Source organism: Eurosta solidaginis, chromosome 5 (assembly GCF_040869045.1).
Source record: "Eurosta solidaginis isolate ZX-2024a chromosome 5, ASM4086904v1, whole genome shotgun sequence".
Taxonomy (NCBI): domain Eukaryota; kingdom Metazoa; phylum Arthropoda; class Insecta; order Diptera; family Tephritidae; genus Eurosta; species Eurosta solidaginis.
Genome location: NC_090323.1, coordinates 85252123 through 85273339, shown reverse-complemented (window position 1 = coordinate 85273339; position 21217 = coordinate 85252123). Strand labels below are relative to the sequence as shown.

Below are 21217 nucleotides of genomic sequence, written 5' to 3'. Positions count from 1 at the left end.
GTACGAGCGTTACGCAGACATAGTCCAGCGAATTAAAATGCAGCGGCTTGGCTGGATAAGCTATGTTATGCGAATGAAAGATTACGCTCCGGCTAAGAAAGTGTTTCTATCGGAAGCCGCCTATGGAAGCAGAGGTAGAGGGCCGCCCCAACTCCGCTAGAAAGACCAGGTGGAAAGCGATTTAAACTACCCAATTGACGCCGGTTCGCAGAGAAAATAAGCGACTGGTGCGCCGTGCTAGACGGACATAATCGCTTAAATGGTTAAGCGCCAATTAAGTAGGAAAGTAAGAATCAAAGAGGAACATAAAATGTAAAAAATTTACCCAAAAATTTATTCGGGTAAAATGGACATTACCTCCATGTCAAACCCGGTTACTTTTAAAGACTCTTGTATTACACGTATCTAAGTAAGAATTGACATCACTAAAATATATTGTGACAATTAGTGAAAATTATTTGCAGAAATTTGTGCGGAGCAACAAAAAATTTAAAAAAACTACTGCAGAAGTGGAGAAAACAGGCAAGTAAACTTATTTATGTTTTCTTTAATATTATGTTAATAACACTTCCAATTTACAGAAAATCGAGAAATCCTCCAAGAAAATACTTTATGTGCTGGTGAAAGCGGCTAATGAAAATGTAAGTAGTTTGTTAATGAAACCCATTTAATTCTAGTTCAAAAACTTTCTTTATATATTTTTGTAGACGTATTTCAATAGAAAGGACGACCTGCCTTCGAAAAAACTTTAAGAAGATGTATAGGACTGAGCCACAACAGGTGGCGACAAAAGCAATTATTTCTTAGCCGAACCGCTGCCAACGAGTGAGAAAATTTTTTCAAGCCTTTAGGTACTTTCGACTAATTTATTATTAATTAATTACTTGTTTAACTTTGTTATTTGTTTTAGTACTAGTATTACCTATTTCACTATTAATATCCTTAATAATGCATTTGTTTATTGAATGAATTAATTCATTTTCATAAAATTTTTATAAAAAAAAATTTAAGTGTTATTTTTTTCGTTTTAAATGCGTTAGGAATATCAGATAAGTACAACAGCTAGATAATATGTTATTTTTGCCATAACGCTAACGCATAGCTTTTGATCGCTGCTGTATAAATCATGTTATATATGACATATGAATAGCATATTGAAAAGAGAAAAATATATGAAAGCTTAAAAGCAGAATTTAGTGAACATAAAAGAGAAGGCTGCTCACATGTACCGAAAAATATACGTGAGGATTTGTCACTCTATCTTAAGAAACTGATGTAAACTTTTTGAATTTCTCACGCACAGTTTTTGTAGCACTACGGATAGTTTAATGCATTATATAACAAGTAGCGTTCTAACTGGGAGTACGAGCATCTAAAGCTTAATTGTATTTCTTTCAGTATTGCCCGGTTTTTCAGTGCGAGTTTAAGCTACAGTTGAAATTTTGTTTAGTTTAAACTTGCCTCTTCGGTCGCTTAAGCTGAGATGCGTAGCCAAATTTTATGTTATTGAAGAAAGTGGCAAGGTTAAACTCTAGTCAGCTTTAACTCTAGTTTAAACAGAGACGATTTAAAGGTAGAGATGTTGCAGGGACGAAAAATAGTGTGAAGCAAGCTTCTAGTAGGTCACATTCACCACTTACCACACCAGAATTTGTTAAACTACCACTGTCTGTATAATTATTTAACAATTATTTGTACACTTTTTACTCAGCTAATCTGTTCAGAATTTTAATTTCTACTCTCTAAAACTCCAATCAGTGTATTTTGTGTGCTTAAATTATGTTAAAAATTGTGTTAAAGTTTTTGGTGTGGTGGAAGTGACCTACTAGAAGTTTCTGAAGCTCCGCTGCTTTACACTGAAGTTCGCGCATGCAACATCTTATTCTTTTAAAAATCTTTGGTTTAAACTCGCAATGGGACCCAGGACCTATATGAGATAGTAAATAAAATAACCACTCAATAATATGTATAAAAATCAAGCTACCTAAGTTATTTTTGAAGTGTAAAATGAAATAAAAAAACATTAATTTCAACAAATTAGCAATGGAGTTACGGTATTGAAACGTACATTTTTAATGAGTTCGCCACAGGTCACTAAATATTCAGTTCAGTTACGCCAATATGTCAAATTACTTACATATGTGTGTGAATATTCAGAGTACCATTTCTCATGAATAAGAAGACAATGGGCTTTTTTCCGTCAGTTGAGTGATAGAAAATTTGTTTTATGAACGACGAGTTGGGTCAACTTCCAAATGAAATCGCAATCCTTAAATTTGGTGGTTTTATATACATACATATCAGTGTTGCCATTTTGGTGCTTTTGGAGCCAGATCTAGCCCTTTTTTGCGTTTAGCCCCAAAAATTCCGGTTTAGCTCCTAGCTCTGTTTTTGGCCCTTTTTAAAATTTTTGCCCCTTTTTTGACTCCAAACCTATTTCGGCAATATGTATTGTGAAATTTGTAACGTGTTTTATGTGTATCCAAGTTTTGTATTATTTGTTTCGTTATGTAGATTTTGCAACTCGGTACTCAACTGATAACAAAAACTTTAATCGATAAACTGTGTCATGAGGGTGTACATTTGCTTTTCCAGCTTGTGCAACAGCATAGTGTCACCTAAGAGTTTCGACCCTTTAACTTCAGATTATAATAAATATTTGCCTCCCAGATCTTATTTTCATAATACCTTTGAAGAATGTATACGAATTAAAAAAGAAGATAAACGTATAGACGAATTTATTGAAAGAAATATACGTAATATATGTATGTCGCAACTTCTTAAATTAATAGAACAATTAAGGCAAAGCTTTCCGCAAAATATAGAAACGCTTAGCAAAATAGATTTGTTTTCAGTTGAAAACACATTGAGAATTGTGAAACCTCAATTGCTTTCATATTTCACAAATGAAAAAAACAAGGGGTTGGCTATACATTAAGGGACCAATTGGTTTTATAGGTATATAGGTTTTCAGGGAGTTTCCCAACAAGAAGCAGTGAGTAATTTTTAATTGTTATTAACAATTTACTAGTAATTAGTTGTTAAAGTTGCCATGGTATAAATATCACTTTTTATCTACATACGAACGCTTTCATAAGAACTTCATTCATAGGCGAACACAAGCATACAGCCATTTAATTTACTGCTTGCTTGGTGCTACCAGATGCTTTAAATAGTACGAACGAATGAAAATTGTTACAAATACTACCAACGAGAAAACGGACCTTTTTCATTCAACTCCGTATATTTATTTCACAAAAAAATTGAAAATCATGCGATTTTTTATTCCAAATTTTCGCCTGCGGCGCTTTTTATTTTTTTTAATAATTTATGTTTTTTGGCGAACCTGTAGCCGTGCCGTCATTGTAGTAGTGTGAAAAATACTTTTTACTTTTTAATAGCCGTATTTTTTACACGCGTATACGGTTACGTTTGCGCGTAAAAAAACGCTTATCCTCGCTTAGATAATGCTTAGGAGACCCATCTAGCGGCAGTAGTTAAATAACAAGCTACAGAACAGGGTGTACTTAAAATCGGAGACACAGACCTCTGGTGGCGGACATCAGCCGGAGTGCAAAAATCGTATTTGTGGTCCGACTTGGCTCATGCTTGGAACACATAATATATACAAGAATAGAAAGCGACCTATCAAAAAAATCGCCGCTATGTGGCGCAAGGATCGAGATATTCACAAAAACCGTATTTGTGGTCCGATTTGATTTGGTCCATATTTGGAACACATAATACATACATGAATAGAAAGCGACCTATGATGCCCGATTTGGCTCATATTTGGAACAAATATTGCATACAGTCCAGTAGAAGTGACATCAAAATATTTTGGAGTTGGAGGAGGGACAAGCATACGTGGCGCAGAGTCGAGTAAAGTCTTTGGGAGGATATATATTGAGGACTTAGGTTGTAACAAATTGTCAGGAAAGAGTCCTTGTAATAATGAGTCACTAAATGAACTAAATAGAATGAGAAATAATAGGCAATTAAATAAAGACTAAAAACTTGAAAATAAAATAATAAAAAAAAAAAATTTAAGTTAAACGGTGTTATTGAACAGAATACTTACATGAAATAATAATAATACGAAAAGCTAGAAAATAATTAGGTAGGTCCTAGGTACTAGTCATCACACTCCTTATCAATCTAGGGTGTTGATCAGACAATTAAATAAAAGCGTTGGACGCGTCATATTTCTATTCATAGTCATAAGTAAAACCAACTGAACCTTAATCAGGTTATGCTACTCCTCACATTTTTAGAAATTTCACGCGCCCAACGCTTTTATTTAATTGTCTGATCAACGCCCTAGATTGATAAGGAGTGTGATGACTAGTACCTAGGACCTACCTAATTATTTTCTAGCTTTTCGTATTATTGTTATTTCATGTAAGTATTGTTTTCAATAAAACCGTTTAACCTAAAAATTTTTTTTAATAATTTTTTTAAAGTTCTTCTTCGTTGCGAATGAGAAGCTTTTTTTGTAAACTCGGGCTCAGTTGTACATATTTATGTATGTTTTAATGGTGTGTTCAGTTTATACTTATATTTAAGAATTCATGAGCATAACACCGGCTTATAATAATTGAATTTCAATTATTATGTTTTCTAAGAGACACTGAAAAGAAAGAAACATTTACTGGCATATTGCGATGGACCCATTTCGAAAACCGCCAACGTAATCATCATCAGGCAATTTTGTAATGTTATCAAAGGTTTCACCGGGATTCGAACCGTGAATCACATGGTGAAACTGCAGTAGCCTTTAACCACTAGGCCATCCTGCTGGTATTTGTTTTCATGCTTAATTCAGTTTTTCTCATTTCTACACTAACAACACAATTGAGACATTTTGTCTCTATATTGATTTGTGTGCCATGTAGATTTGTTTTTGTAAAGTTCTTCTTCGTTGCGAATGAGAAGCTTTATTTGTAAACTCGGGCTCAGTTGTACATATTTATGTATGTTTGTTTTAATGGTACTTATATTTAAGAAATCATGAGCTTAACACCGGCTTATAATAATTGAATTTCAATTATTATGTTTTTTAAGAGAAACTGAAAAGAAAGAAACATTTACTGGCATATTGCGATGGACCCATTCCGAAAACCGCCAACGTAATCATCAGCAGAATACATGTATATTTATATATACATAGCTTATGCCTATATGATACTTGCTTTTTTCCTGTTTTTCGAGTTTGAAATACTGACGAAAGTTTACGTCTAATTACCACAACAATTTTCCAATGTACCAAAAATACTGCCACAAAATAACCGACTTCGGTGTTAAACTGATGAAAATAGCTCAGGAAAATATTTGCGTGCTCATTTACTACATTTATTTCATAAACAAATTTATTCTGAATTTGTGCACAAATTTTTCAAAATTGGTTAGTTTGGTTAGTATCACCTCTTAATGTTATTTGGGTGTGCTCGGCAATTAAATACGTTTACCTAATGATCGCAGTATTTGGTTTCAATGCGAACATATTGAAATGTTGGTAGATTTTTGGGCTTTGGTGGTAGAAGTGGTAGAACATGAAAATGGGTCAAAAAGTTGGTAGATCTACCAATAAAGTGGTAAAGTCCGTGCACTGAGTAGAAGAGAGTAAAATCGAGAATGTAAAAGGTGGAAGATGCGGAGGAGAGGCAGGGTTCAAATATGGAGAAAAGAAGGGACAGGCAAGAACTTAATATTTTTTCTTTTGCAGAAGCTACAACATAACAAATGCTTCTGCTTACTTTTAGAGTAATGACATCGCAGGGAGGAATATTATCGTGCAAGAGGACGGGTCAATTATTTATCTCGTGTCTCCCTTGGTAGTGAACTTTGTTCTTCTGCAAGAGTAGGATATTGTGTTTTGATAACAAGGTTCACCGGGCGCGTCCTGGCAAAGGCGTTTACCAAAACTGTGTGTATTTTGCCTAGCCTAGGGCTTCCATATGCTTGGTTTGATCAAACAGCTATGTTCATAGTAATAGCAGTGCATTTTTAGAACACTAATAAAGTGGATTTATCAAAAGTAAATCAAACGAAATTTAAAAAAGTTTGCGTTATGTAATAACCAATTAGGGCTAATCATATATGTAATACTCCTATATCGCTACAACAGGCTAGGTACATTCCCAAACATCAGAGTGCCGATATATTGCTGGTTAAACGTTTTTGCTTTTGTATTCAATAATCGAATGTACTTAAATTTAAAATTTTTATTGTCGCACTTATGCTGCTACAATCACAAAAATTGTATAGGCTGTCTTGTTTTGATTTCGAAGATATATAGTGAATAAACTCAAAAAACACAAACAATTGACTAATATTTCGTTGCATAACCCCCATTTCGGATGACGGCGGCCCATCTACGAGGCATAGAGTCCACTAAGCGCTTACATCTCTCCCCTGATATATTTGCCCATGCTGATTTCACTACTTCCCACAATAACTTTTCATTGGACGGGTTTTTTCATCAACAGCGTGCTTTATATCCCTCCATAAGTTTTCAATGGGGTTCAAGTCCGGGGATTGAGCCGCCCACTCCATTACTGCAATTTTTTTCTCCCGAAAGAAATATTTTGCTCACTTGCTCGTATGTTTTGGGTTGTTATCCTGTTGGAAAACCCATTTTAGGAGCATTTCCTCTTCTGCATACGGCAGATGGTTATTGGAAGCGAAATTGAAGACCCACAGCCCCAGCAAGGTATCACTTTTGACCAAACGCCACTTGAACAAGTAAAGAAGGTTAAGTTCGGGTGTAACCGAACATTACATACTCAGTTGAGAGCTATGGTGAGAAGATAAGGGAAAATAACCATGTAGGAAAATGAACCGGGGTAACCATGGAATGTGTTTGTATGAAATGTGTATCAAACGAAAGGTATTAAAGAGTATTTTATGAGGGAGCGGGACATAGTTCTATAGGTGGTCACCTTTTCGAGATATCGCCATAAAGGTGGACCAGGGCTGACTCTAGAATTGGTTTGTACGATATGGGTATCAAATGAAAGGTGTTAATGAGTATTTTAAAAGGGAGTGACCCTTAGTTCCATAAGTGGACACCTTTTCGAGATATCGCCATAAAGGTGGACTAGGGGTGACTCTAGAATGTGTTTGTACGATATGGGTATCAAACTAAATGTATTAATGAGGGTTTTAAAAGGGAGTGGTGGTAGCTGTATAGGTGGTCGCCTTTTCGAGATATCGCCATAAAGGTGGACCAGAGGTGGCTCTAGAATGCGTTTGTACAATATGGGTATCAAAAGAAAGGTGTTAATTAGTATTTTAAAAGGGCGTGGGGCTTAGTTCTATAGGTGGACGCCTTTTCGAGATATCGCCATAAAGGTGGACCAGGGGTGACTCTAGAATGTGTTTGTACGATATGGGTATCAAATTAAAGGTATTAATGAGAGTTTTAAAAGGGAGTGGTGGTAGTTGTATATGTGAAGGCGTTATCCAGATATCGACCAAAATGTGGACCAGGGTGTCCCAGAACATCATCTGTTGGATACCGCTAATTTATTTATATATGTAATACCACGAACACTATTCCTGCCAAGATTTCAAGGGTTTTTTATTTCGCCATGCAGATCTTTTTCATTTTCTACTTAATATGGTCGGTGTCATACCCAGTTTACAAAGTTTTTTTCTAAAGTTATATTTTGCGTCAGTAAACCAATCCAATTGCCATGTTTCATCCCTTTTTTCATATTTGGCATAAAATTATGGCATTTTTTCATTTTTCGTAATTTTCGATATCGAAAAAGTGGGCGTGGTCATAGTCGGATTTCGGCCATTTTTTATAGCAATACAAAGTGAGTTCAGATAGAGACGTGAACTGAGTTTAGTAAAGATATATCGATTTTTGCTCAAGTTATCGTGTTAACGGCCGAGCGGAAGGACAGACGGTCGACTGTGTATAAAAACTGGGCGTGGCTTCAACCGATTTCGCCCTTTTTCACAGAAATAAGTTATCGTCCTAGAATCTAAGCCCCTACCAAATTTCACAAGGATTGGTAAATTTTTGTTCGACTTATGGCATTAAAAGTATCCTAGACAAATTAAATGAAAAAGGGCAGAGCCACGCCCATTTTGAAATTTTCGTTTTTTGTTGCACCATATCATTACTGGAGTTGAATGCTGACATAATTTACTTATATACTGTAAAGATATAAAATTTTTTTTTTAAATTTTACTTAAAAAAAAATTTTTTTTTAAGTGGGCGTGGTCGTTCTCCGATTTTGCTAATTTTTATTAGGCATACAAATAATAATAGGAGTAACGTTCCTGCCAAATTTCATCATGATATCTTCAACGACGGCCAAATTACAGCTTGCAAAAGTTTTAAATTACCCTCTTTTAAAGGTAGGCGGTGCCACGCCCATTGTTCAAAATTTTACTAATTTTCTATGCTGTATCATAAGTTTAACTCACCTACCAAGTTTCTTCGCTTTTTCCGTCTTTATCGCACTTTTTCGATTTTTCGAAATTTTCGAAATTATAGTCCGATATCGTTCATTTTAAATAGCGATCTGAGATGAGTGCTCAGGAACCTACATACCAAATTTCATCAAGATACCTCAAAATTTACTCAAGTTATCGTGTTAACGGACGGACGGACGGACGGACATGGCTTAATCAAATTTTTTTTCGATCCTGATGATTTTGATATATGGAAGTCTATATCTATCTCGATTCCTTTATACCTGTACAACCAACCGTTATCCAATCAAAATTAATATACTCTGTGAGCTCTGCTCAACTGAGTATAAAAATAGACTACAATTCGCTAGAAACCATATATGTAAACTGGCCGGTTTCAAAATGGCGAATTATGGACAGATGAAAGTAGGGTGGTACTTTTTGGTTCCAAAGGTCGGCGGCTGTATATAAGAAGACCACAAAATGCAGCTAATCGGCCTCAGTTTACAATAAAGACAGTAAAACATGGTGGAGCAAAAATAATGGTTTGGGGCTGTTTTTCGTACCATGGTGTGGGTCCGAAATATATAAAATTGATGGTATCATGGATCATCAAAAATATGTGGAAAGCCTTCAAGATTTTATGATGTTATACTTTTCCAAAAAATACTCGTAGTATTTCGTGCTCTATACCTTTTTCCAAATACTGAGTAAAGTATCGATACTTTGCCTCGATATATTTCGCCGATACTTTACCAAGTAGGTACCGATGGTCTACGTGTTTAAGATCAACAGAGTTCAGCCAATTAAAACCATGACTTGAGAATAAATTGAGATTATGTCGACGATGCAGTAAAAGCTTCGCATTTAACTTAAACCGACTTGTTGATAATGGTGGATTGGGGACGATTTGTGCTTTGTGAAAGATTTGTGCATATAGTGGTGTTTCTTTTCCGGAATCACTAACTCCAATAAAATTATGAATGGTGCTAACTTCATAAAATTTTAATACAATTTAATTTGTCATGCAATGTTCGTTCTATTGTGGAATTTTGGTGGATGGTGTTAGCAGCTTTTAAAAGTTTTGCAAACCGTTAATCAAAAGCCATTGATATCACTCGAACAACCTGGTAACGCGTAGCATATTAGCGGCTGACCAATTGCTTTGTTCGTGAAGTCAAGTAACTGTCTATATCTTATTTATACATTTTTTTCGTCTTATATATAAAAATAAAATAATTCTAAAAAATTGTTTAAGTTAAACGGTTTTATTGAAAACAATCTAATTATTTTCTAGCTTTTAGTATTATTATTACTTCATGTAAGTATTGTTTTCAATAAAACCGTTTAACTTAAAAATTTTTTTTTAATTATTTTATTTTCAAGTTTTTAGTCTTTATTTAATTGCCTATTATTTCTCATTCTATTTAGTTCATTTAGTGACTCATTATTACAAGGACTCTTTCCTGACAATTTGTGACAATCTAAGTCCTCAATCCTTCCAAAGACTTTACCCGACTCAGCGCCACGTACTTTGTAAATCTTACAGCTGATCATTGAAAAGTCACACATTCGCACGCACAGTGCTCGACTCAGTTTCAAAAAAAAAACTTTAAATTATTAAGCTTAAATTTTAAAATGAGATAATCTTTACCAATTGATGTATATATTGAATACTAGCAGAGTACCCGACGTCGTTCGGGTATAAATAAAAGCAGTACTATATAGGCTATTATATTAGACTAATCCCAACCCCATTTGTATGGGAGATGCCACGCCCCTTTTTCGCTATCCCCAATTTTGCCCGAGGGGGTAGGTCTTATATACCTCCTCACCTAATTTCAGTCGTCTAGATTTAATACTTTCAGATATATTGACAACGAAAAATTCTAGTTGTATGGGAGGTGCCATGCCCCTTGTCGAAAACTTTTTTTATATAGCCTACCATAGATTGAAGCACTCAGGGTATGTCATGGCAAAATTTCGTTAGATTCCATTCTGCGGTTTAGGCTGCAAGTCCAAACATACATAACGACATAATTTCACAAATATTATAGTAGAAGATAATCTATAAATAAATTTATTGAAGTATGCAGTGCACCCGTCGTGCTCAGCGTTGGTGATCCAGCATAGTCAATTTTTATATTTTTTATTTAATTCGCGAAAAATAATAAAATCAAAAGTTGCTTCAAACCTTACAAAATGGAACGCTTTCCAGACCACCCAAAAAAGAAATCGTGCGAATTGCTATTTCTAATAAAATTTCAAATCCACCAATTTTCAGAACATGCCTCCAGATTTCTCCAGATATGAATCCGAGTTATTCCGGGACTAGTCCTATCGTATAAAACTGTAAATCCCGTCATAGAAGTTTCAAGAATCGCATAGTTATTTACTATTAGAGGCTCTGTATTTAACATAGGACCAGGTAATGAAAGTTATTGATTTTATCTCACAAAACTTATTGTTGGACTCAAACTGCGTTGACTGCAGTTTCGCCGATTAAGCATCAACAGTTAAGGCCCCATTACTGATACTTACGGCTGAATTCTGTAATTCAGTCTCATCTCAAGTCTCTAAATTTGAGATTTTCCTTTAGAGACAATTTTTGTGACTTGAGATGATTTCGGTATTCAGTAAACGAAAGTCACAAAAACAATTCACCATATCAACGAAATTCACCAAAATGACAATTTACTCATACATTGAACAAATAATATAGCATTGCATTTTGTCAACGCAATGTTAAGTGGTGTTGTGGCTGAGCTCGCTAAGACACCGTTCACAACTTTTATAGAAAATCCGAAAGTTTGTAGGTTCGAATCTCAGCGGCGCCACTAGAGTTCGATGTTTTTTTTAAGTATTTTCTATTTTTTATTTTTTTCTATGCTTATTTTAATTTGAAGAATAAAAAGAATATATTAAAAGCGTTTTTCGCAAATAATTTTCATAATTTTTCTGAAATTTTCACGTTTGTGATCTACCCCGGCCCAGCTCACAAATTAGTGATTGCTTTTGTGAGGCTGGAGACGCGAGACAGCTTACAGAATGGCAAATTGTCTCAAAAGTGATTTTCACCCCAAATAGTCTCTAATAGTGACTAGAGACGGCTTACTGAATTAAGCTATTAGCATAGACTTGACTTGGCGTGAGAACTGTCATTTACAGTTCTGTTAAATGAACATTGCATGTTAATCATTACTCAAAACTTATACGCCAATTACACGGCTCAAGTATCCTTGTGCCAATTACCAATTTGCACAACGATTTGCCCGGTGTGTGCACTGGTTGCGCTATTTGCGCAGAGAACTGCGCTAAAATCAAAACGATTTTGATATTTACGCATGTCTGCAAATATTGCACATGCTTTTTTCTTCGTGTGTCGCATCAGTAATTATTGCTTAAAAATGTTAATATCGAAGGCGTAAGGACAGCTACAGATGGCTTGTAACAGGAATTCACACAAATTCAATAATACATAATAATTTTTTATACAATTAGAACACGTTTCATTTGTTGCGCTAGTTGAAAAATGAATATTGCGCAGTGCTGCAATGAGTTGAGCTGGTCTTGCAACTAAAATATAAAAATTATAAATACAATGGAAAATAAACGCTTCTGGTGCGAGTTTTTCGACTTATACTGTGAATTACCAGCACTGTGGAAAATAAATAGTGTTTTGTTTATACAATTAGTGCCTTTTTTATACAATTAAAACACATGTTTCATTTGTTGCCCTACATTAAAAATGAATATTGCGCAGTGTTTTTGAGCCGTGTATGTCAAAATTTTCATTTGCACAAATTCCGGTGTTTTATATTTGCGCATGGCTTTCGTCTCATGTATGGGCCGTCTTAGCAACACTTGACTTAGAAGTCTGTTGAATTTTGGTTTTCTATGTATGTAAGTTCTAAGTGACGTTTACATTGTTAGATGCCATTTGTTTGTTTCCATTTCATTTTGACATTTTGTCATACAAATTGACATTTATTGATTATGATGCCAGATTGTATGCGCTAAGTGGAGTATAGTAAGGCTAAGTTGCCAAGTTTACGCCAAGTGTAGTCAAGTCTATGCTAAGTATCAGTAATGGGGCCTTTAATCTGCTTCACTTTCAATGCTCTCGTATCACATGCAAGCAATGGGCGCTTTCAGCGAACACTATTTTGGTTGATACGTTGTAAACATGTTTCCGTCAGTTGAGTGATAGAAAATTTGTCCTCTGATCGACGACCACCTGCCAATTGAAATATTTATCCTTAAATTTAAAAGAAAAGGACTTCTTACATTATTTTTCACACTATAGTATAATATTAAGAGGAAAAATTCTATTCATAACCAACATTTTAAGATGTCGAATAAACAGGTTGAGCGAATGTAGCGGAAAAAATTTATCATTAGTAATTTGAGGTAAAATTCCAACCGTTGAGTTGATCAAAAATACAGATCAGAAAATAATCACTCAATGATTGATCAACACTTACATATATTCGCGAGGTAGATTGGGAAATTGCACAGACGACAACAACACAATCCAAGCTAGTTGAGTTGGTTAACCGGTTTGAGATGAAATCGCTTAAGCAACAGTCGACTAAAGAAGGGCCCTATTGTGAACGAGCGAAAGATATGTACATACGAATGTGCAGATAAACGAAAATAGCACAATAAAAGCATGGCGGCAGGTTAGGCTAGGTTGAACTGGCCGGTCCATGAGGACCTCACATAGACTGAATGAGTCCGTAGTGTTACCAGAAGTTTGTTTTAACGACCAAACTGAAAAACCCTATCAAAAACCAGGACCAATGTTATAAAATAACTATGTTCTCTTGGCAAATACTAGAAGCTTCCTAGGACTTAAGCCACTTGCTGCTTCTAGATATGACAGCTGTATCACTCCTAATAGCTGGAGTCTTAACCTGGCAAGCGCAGGGCATGAGCACAGAACGTGCTCGATCGTTTCCTCCCCCAACCCGCACTTCCTACATCTGCTATCACTGACCAAGCCTATTTTAAAGCATGTGACGCCAGAAGGCAGTGTCCTGTCAGAATACCCGTGGAACGGAGCCTTTCCGATACCGGGCCACCTCGGGAAGTATTGATGCCCTTACCACAGTAAGAGGCGCTGCTGTGGAGGACGGTTCTTTCGCCTTATATAATGCTGGACAGCTGATCCCGCCTTGTCGTACAGGTGGTCGTACGACCAAGCGTGGCGGCAGGGTAACATACATCACACAAACACACGCATTCCATGTATCTTCCCTGCAAAAACGCTCCACGTCATTTTACTAGTCATTTTACGGTCATTGTGACTTTCTGCAGCGGTTATATTCATAGTCACGTTTGCATGGGCGTGATGAACTTTTGTGACCAAATTTTCCGTTTCGTTCCTATTAATGTGATCGTGCATTCCGCTCCCACTTATAGGATGTGAGAATAGCACTGTGCTGCTCACACACGTCACAATGCTCGTCAAATGGCGGTCATTTTTCCGTCATTTCACTCTACATTTCCGAGTCATTTGACAATCAATTTTACTGCGGTTTTACCATTTATATAACCGCCATATAACGTGAATTTTACCTGCAGATTTACTTTACCTGGAGCAGCCATATGAATAAAATATGAACCAAAAAAATTGAATTTTCAATATTTATTATTTTCAATATTATTATATATGTACATGAACTTGGAACTTATATTAATCCAGTTCATATAAAACAGAAGAACTTTAATAATAAATAAACTCGCTTAATTGGTTTTTGTTTTCCAATTGAAATCTCTTCTAAGCGAGCAAAAAATAATTTTAAGCTTCAGAAAAAACTCCAATTATTTGAATAATCTACAACTTAAAGCTTAGTAGAAATTCAGATCAAGAATATTCAAAGGTGTCGTGGATCCGATTGCTGTCGTAATTGAAGAACTTAAAAATGTACGACTATTAATTGAGTCAAGACTTATTATTGTTCTAAATCTAATCATTCAAGCAAAAATTCTGCAACCCAAAGCAGGAGTATTGATTGGTTTCAAATCTAATTCCGACAGCAATCGTATCACATCCCTTATTATATATGTACGTGATATTGCAACTTAAATTAATACTGTTGATATAAAGAAAAGAAAATGCTTTAACAATAAATAAACTCTCTTAATTGGTTTTTGTTTTCCAATTGAAATCTTTTCCTGTGCAAGCACATCGCTAACCTGTGTTGGCAAAAGATATGATTATACTGTCTTCGATAGATAGTCGGACGAGCCGCTACTCGGCGAAGTAGAGATGACCGTTGTGTCGGTGGCAGCTGTTACAACAGCAGTTTCTAACTTTACACCATCCGTACAGTGTTATGAATGCTTCACTGCCTTTTCCAATTGCTTGGCGCCAGCAATTTTGCTGTTTGTAAAGCTTTAGCTGTAATGCAAATATATAGATGGGTTAAAGTGGTTTTCGTATGTTATTCAACAACTCACCCTATACCATCATCACAGCCTCCTCATCGATTTTGAATATGTGTACTGTTTCAGTATTCAGACCCAGTTCGTGCAACCGATTCATTCATATACTGTGGGTATTTGAGCCGTAGACGCAATGGAAGATATTTTGATTCTTTTTGAAGTGTAACATTTGTAAACATTTGGGTTTCTCTGCTGTCACCATCACCACTAGAGAGCTATTGAAGAAACGCTCGACCAAGATAATATGTGAGATTTACACGCATAGATTTCTTCGACCCTTTCACAGTTATTGATGGAGAAAATGTGAAAGCCATATTTACCATCCAATACCGAAATAGAACTGTAGAGGAAGAAACATTTTATAAAATTTAATAAAATCAAAAAATGATAGTTGTGCTAAAATGGGGTAACGTATTGTATGTTAAAGTATAGCGAAGTCTCAGCGGCTTTGTCCTGGTGAAAATTGAGTTTGAATAGGTTTTATTCTTCATTCTTAGAAACATGTACGAAGGTACCTGGTAAGATATTAAAAATCCTCAACGCTTTTTTTGCTATAACTTAAAAAAACTCATACTCAAACTTCTGCTTAACTTCTACATATCAATAGCTACCTTTACCACCAGGAGTCACTATTGCTTCTACGCCTATGCTATTGTTTCCTACATCGATGAACTTTGTAATAAAATAAACAGCTATCTCCCCAATCTCTCCAGTTTTGTCGCCTCGCGAAACCTATTTTCATCAACCAAATCATCGGTGACCTTATTTAAAACATGCCAAATGTCGACCGTGCTTGGGAGCAGTGGTGGACCCAACAGAAGAGGAGATCGAGCGCTTGGCATAGGCTCATGAGGCGGTAGAAGTAGGTCGAAGGCAGTTCAAAAGGTTTGCTGCGAGAAACCCTCGGTTCTGCAACCGGTATGAGGAGGAAGAAGCGTCGAATGGCAGAAAGGGCCCAGTCCCAGAGCCGCGACGCAGGGCAGTCCCATAGACAAGACAAGTAGGCCCAAAGCTGTAAGAGAGATGGGCCCCAATAGCGAGGTAGCAACTACCTCGAAGGCTGCGAGTCAGAGGGAAGTTCCAACTATGGAAGTAGGAGATAAGCCAAAGGGAGATAACGCTAAGACTCCTACTTTCTCGGAGGTGCTAGAGGGAGCTAAGACTCCGGCTTTCTCGGAGGTGCCAAAGGGAAATAACACTAAGACGCCGGCTTTTCCCGAGAAAATGAGTGATGTGGCAAAGCAGTCACTGACTGTGGCGCTGGTTGATCGTAGCAGTCCTTTCGAACAGATGACTAGTGAAAGGTGGAGATCTGTAGAAAAGGAGCTTAAGATGATGCGGGAATAACCAAGTAACTCCTTCCAACCTTTGATTCGGGGGATGGTATAATGGTATGAAGATGATAGCGTGCGACAACATCGCGAGCTTGCGTGGCTGGAGGAAGTGGTTCCAAACCCCCAAAGGCAGGGCACGAACGCGCGTTTTGAGATGGTGGATAAAGCGCAAATCCCCAAGGTACCAAAAGTTAAGGTATGGATACCATGCGTGATGAAGTCGGAGGATACAATGCGACTTTTTCAGAATCAGAATCCGAACATACCGACACAGGATTGGAAGGTACTTACTGTATCTCGGCCTACGGAGGAAGGTCAGTTATACATTTTCCAAATAAACAAGCAGGCGGAGGATATATTGTACGCGCAGCTTGGAAAAATGTCCTTAGGTACAGGCAAAATTTATATGCGACTCAGGAAAAGAAGTCGCGGGTATTAAAGTCCTAACACGCTGGACGTGGGCGAAGTCGAAAAGGACCTCAAAAGCCTAAGGGAAAAAAGACAGGTGGAGGTAGCCCACGTCACTCCGAATGTGTTAGAAGGGAACCAACAGCCAGATGGTGCTGTGAGTCGCACAGAGGAACACCCGGCACAACAGGTACAAGAGTCTGAAGGGGGCTTCGAACACTCTAAACCAAAAGGGCTAGGGGAGGACGACGACGTCCCGATGAAGGTGCTGGAGGGGGACAAGCAGCCCATTGGTGCTGCGAGTCCTACAGATAAACCTCCAACACAGTAAAGTGGCGTCGAGCGAACTCCTCCTCCTAACGCGCTGATCCAGGAGCCGTGGCTTCCATCGGGAGGAAAGGTTTCTGGAACTAGCGCGCGCGGATTTGGCGTTTACTATGCGCAAACGGAAGGACGGGTGCGAGCTGTAGTAATGGTAAGGAAACAGCTGCATTCATATATGCTGCCTAATTACACTACTGAGGACCTCGTAGTGGTGGTGAAATCGCCGGGCTCAGATGGTACATGTCCGGCCATGCTACAAGTTTCAAGTAGGGCGGTCGTGGGATGGCTTAAAATAATATTCGATGGGTGCATAAACTGAATCATGTACCGCACTCTTAGAGAACTGCTCGTGTAGCTTTCCTACCAAAGGCGGGGAAGATCGGTCACGTGTATCCCAAAGATTATAGACCCAATAGCTTACCATCATTTCTGCTCAAAACCTTTGAGAGGCTGCTAGATGTGTACATAAAGTCCAACGTGGATGAAAAGCTGCTCTCCACAACACAACAGGCGTACACCAAAGGCAAGTCAGTAGACACCGCATTGCATAGGGTGGTAATAGGCATAGAAAAAGCCCTGGAATATAAGGAATATGCTCTAGAAGTCTTCTTAAGCATTGCCGGGGCTTTCTAAATGAGCGATTATTGATGGTCTTAATTACGTTAAAGTACATCAAGCCTTACCCAGATGGATCGACTGCATGTTAAACTGCAGTAAGATTACATCGCAATGGGGATCGTACGCGGCCACGAAATTAGTGGACAGGGGCACTCCACAGGGAGGGGTGCTATCAGCTCTGCTGTGGACGCTGGTCATTAACCAGCTGCTTAGGGGATTCTACGAGGGACCAGAAAAACTTACGGTTTACGCAGATGACGTTGCATATGGTCTTGTTTACAAAGAGGTACAAGGTCCCTAATTGGACCAGGCCTAAGTTAGGAGGGGCGACCCTACGGGAGAAACCTTGCCCAAATTATCTAGGAATGATCCTAGACAGTAAGCTGTCATGGAAGCTCAACGTGGAGGAGAGGGTGAGGAAGGCTTCAACGGCACTTTATGCATGTAAAAGAATGCAAAAGAACCGGCATATACGATCAGAAGGAACTCGATGACGATGCCTCAAAACTAACAACCAAAAGCAATAATTATCATTTCACTGACACAAATTTTATAGTTTTTTTTCGGGATTTGGACACAATGTTGTTGTTGTTTTTGTAGCGATAAGGTTGCTCCCCGAAGGGTTTGGGGAGTGTTATCGATGTGATGGTCCTTTAGCCGGATACAGATCCGGTACGCTCCAGCAACACAGCACCATTAAAGTGCTAGCCCGACTATCTTGGGAACGATTTATGTGGCCACATTAAACCTTCAGGCCATCCGTCCCTATCCACCCCCCCCCCCCCCCCCAGATCCTTGTCTGTTAGTGAAACAGGATTCGCCGCGGATAGGTGAGGTTGACAATTGGGTTTGGAGAAGCTATATATTGCGCTGGCAACCTGAAGGGTTGCGCTACACAGCCCCTTGAATCTGGTATTTTAGTCGCCTCTTACGACAGGCATACCTACCGCAGATAAATTCTGACCCCTAACCCGCTGGGGGTATTTGGACACAATCTTTTCATTATATTACTTAACAATTTAAAGGCTTCGATTCGCCTGCAAACGATATCGTCTAGCAATGGTATTCTCTATCATTTTCGTTCGGTCTTTACCTTTCTAACTAACAGGAAGGCAAAAGTAATTGTCAAGTGATAAGTTGCCATTGTTTAACATAGTGCAAATACACTAGCGATTCGTCTCTGATCCGCATCGAAAGTTCGTTTCGTAATAGAGAATGAGGCCCTAAGATTAGACATTTTTTTCAATTTGTATTTTGACTTACCAGCAACAACAGAATCATGTTTAATTGTACGCCGCACAAGCAATTTAGCATCATGTAACGAAGCTCAGTTTCTTCCAAAAATTGTTCAACACTGCCACGTAAAATCAATGTACTTGTTCTAGCATTAACGCAACCTTTAAATAATTATAAACTATAAAAATGAAATTAATGTCAAACCTTGGAAAATGTTGAAACGTTCACCACCAACCTGACGTTCTTCAAAGTAATCACATTGACCCAAAACACTTGAATTAATATCATTAGCTGTAGTCATAACAGCACCACCACAAGCTTTCATTCTACGTTTCCAATCTTCTTCTGGTACATGAACAGCACAGAACATATCACGATCTGCAAAATACTGTGTATCAACATCACCAATTGGCAACATTGGCGCCTTACTTAGCTAGTTTATTCTACAGAATACGCCATTCAGCATCAACAATTTTCTGATACTCTTGGACATTAGAGGACATTGCTGTGGCAGATCATTTTTCCAATAACACTTTGTTGCTCCTTTGATTGGCGCTTCGACATGTACAACCATGTCATATTTTAGCATGCATAATTGTAATGCTTTACGTATAGCTTTAATGATGATACGTGCATTCACGCCTTCCGCAACATCTGACTTAACTTGTTTTAAGATTTCACATGCTTAAAATACTACTGAAGTGGTGCCATCGCCGACCTGATAAGAGAAACATTTTTATTCTACACATTCTAATATAACAAAAAACTTACCTCAGCATTTTGAGATTTGGCGATGTCTACTAGAGTTTTACGGCTGGATTCACAATATCCAATGGTTTCATAATGGTTTCCCCATCATTTGAAATTGTGGCCTTACCACTGGAATCAACAATATGCTTGTCAATACTACGTGAACCCAATGTAGTGCGTACAGTGCCACAATTGAATGCGAGGCATTGATGTTGGATATGAGTTTAGGTTTACCATGAGAGCTATCGGTACCCAATCATTGTTTACACAAATACTCATGTACCCAATACAAGTTCAAGACATTCATATTTATCGACACGCTGTCCGGTATGGCCCAAATGTTGGAAATATGCAGTTGGCACTGTTGAGAAAAAATATGGATCAATGAAGACAAGTAAAAGTGAAATATTTTTTTTACCATCTCTTGTTACTTTACACATTAGACATTGGAAACGACGACCAGCATCTACAAGTTGCTATTGAGCCTTGCAACGATTGCATCTAATTGCACCCAATTCACCAAAATTTACAATGGGTGGCTCATATTCACCCTCAACCGTGCGTGCCATTGGTGAGACGGTAAGTTTAATGGACAAAGCTGTTGTTTTTAATAAATCAGCTGTTGCAGGTATGCAATACAAAGACGACCTGCAGCGAAGAAAGATCAATGTAATTGCCAAACAAAACATTAATTTCGATTATCGATACCTAACGTAACGTGGCGAGGAGTTACCCTGATCTTCTACCACATATTTTGTGGTCACCAATGGTGGTAATAAACCCTGTTCATTAGTAATAAAAGCACCACCAGCGCTATTTTTATTTTCAATTATAACGCTTATCGGATTTGGCATCTGATCGGGATCTAAACGGCGTTGGGCTTGATCATACTGTTGCGGCTGTTGATATTTACCTGTAACAGGTGCAGGTGGTTGCTAAAGAAAATAACACAAAAATAATCATCAGCAAATTTGTAAATTATTAGTTGTATTAACATACATTATAACCAGGACGTCCGGACGTGTCCGGGTATTGGAGGTTGACCCGGCTTGGGTGGTTGACTGAGCATTGGCGTCTGTCCAGGTTGCGTTGGTGGCATCATAAAAGCCATCAATAACAAGTGCCAAGAATATATCCGCGGCATACCTGCCGACCAAAATGATTCAGGGGGTTGTGATTGCCAACCTCACCTACCCGTGGCGAATCCTGTACCTAACAATTTGATGTGAACAATTGGTGCCAGTTAACCCTCTGAAATAATCGGCGCAATTGTACGCCATTGTGTTGGTATTAATTTGGCAAAATGCAAAAGCTTTTCATCCTTCTCCCATGACCATTCTGTCTTCTTTATGCTAGGATCAAGCCATTCGTACCAGCGTGCCTTACATTGCTTGGCAGATTTGCGGTGCAGCAGTTATGCAATACGTGACCACTGGTTTTTACCATATTTCATTACAGCTGCTTTGAGGATTTCATCCTGAAAGTCATCAATTTAGTTAATAAACGGCCAAGAGTAACCAGTCGCGTCAAATGCTTACCTCCCTCAGTGTTTCTCCACACACCATTTTTATCATAATTCGCGGCATGGTGCTACATAATTGTGATGTCTTTCGATGAGCACAAAAATCAAATAAAAAATTGTTGTCGAAATAAACAGCAAAAATCAT

At 37.8% G+C, this 21217-nt stretch overlaps 1 protein-coding gene across 8 annotated transcripts; it reads right to left on the bottom strand.

The window, feature by feature from the left end:
- Positions 1-14055: 14055 nt before the first annotated feature.
- Positions 14056-21023, bottom strand: LOC137234012 (T-complex protein 1 subunit eta-like). Of its 8 annotated transcripts, none has more exons than XR_010947647.1 (9): positions 20550-21023; positions 20259-20485; positions 19969-20198; positions 19572-19911; positions 19230-19518; positions 19005-19188; positions 18828-18945; positions 14896-15220; positions 14056-14836 (listed from the first exon to the last, which is right to left on the bottom strand). XR_010947647.1 is itself a non-coding variant. In XM_067757661.1 (5 exons), exons 2-4 carry the CDS (start codon positions 19123-19125, stop codon positions 15197-15199), a joined length of 279 nt encoding a protein of 92 aa, XP_067613762.1. In that variant the 5' UTR covers positions 19126-19145; positions 19230-19400; the 3' UTR covers positions 14056-14836; positions 14896-15196. The 8 variants fall into 8 exon arrangements, 3 of the variants coding, with proteins under 3 accessions (XP_067613762.1, XP_067613759.1, XP_067613760.1); XR_010947646.1 differs by having other exon boundaries at positions 18828-18961; positions 19036-19188; XR_010947645.1 differs by having other exon boundaries at positions 18828-18978; positions 19036-19145.
- Between the last annotated feature and the right edge of the window lie 194 nt (positions 21024-21217).

Bases quoted from the DNA above. Each gene is read 5' to 3' on its own strand.
- LOC137234012 (XM_067757658.1), bottom strand. From the start codon at position 19,170: ATGTTCTGTGCTGTTCATGTACCAGAAGAAGATTGGAAACGTAGAATG. The intron at 18,962-19,004 runs GTTTGACATTAA...AATTATTTAAAG, and splicing joins ACGTTTCAACATTTTCCAAG to GTTGCGTTAATGCTAGAACA. The intron at 15,221-18,827 runs GTAAGTCAAAAT...CTTCCTCTACAG, and splicing joins ACATGATTCTGTTGTTGCTG to TTCTATTTCGGTATTGGATG.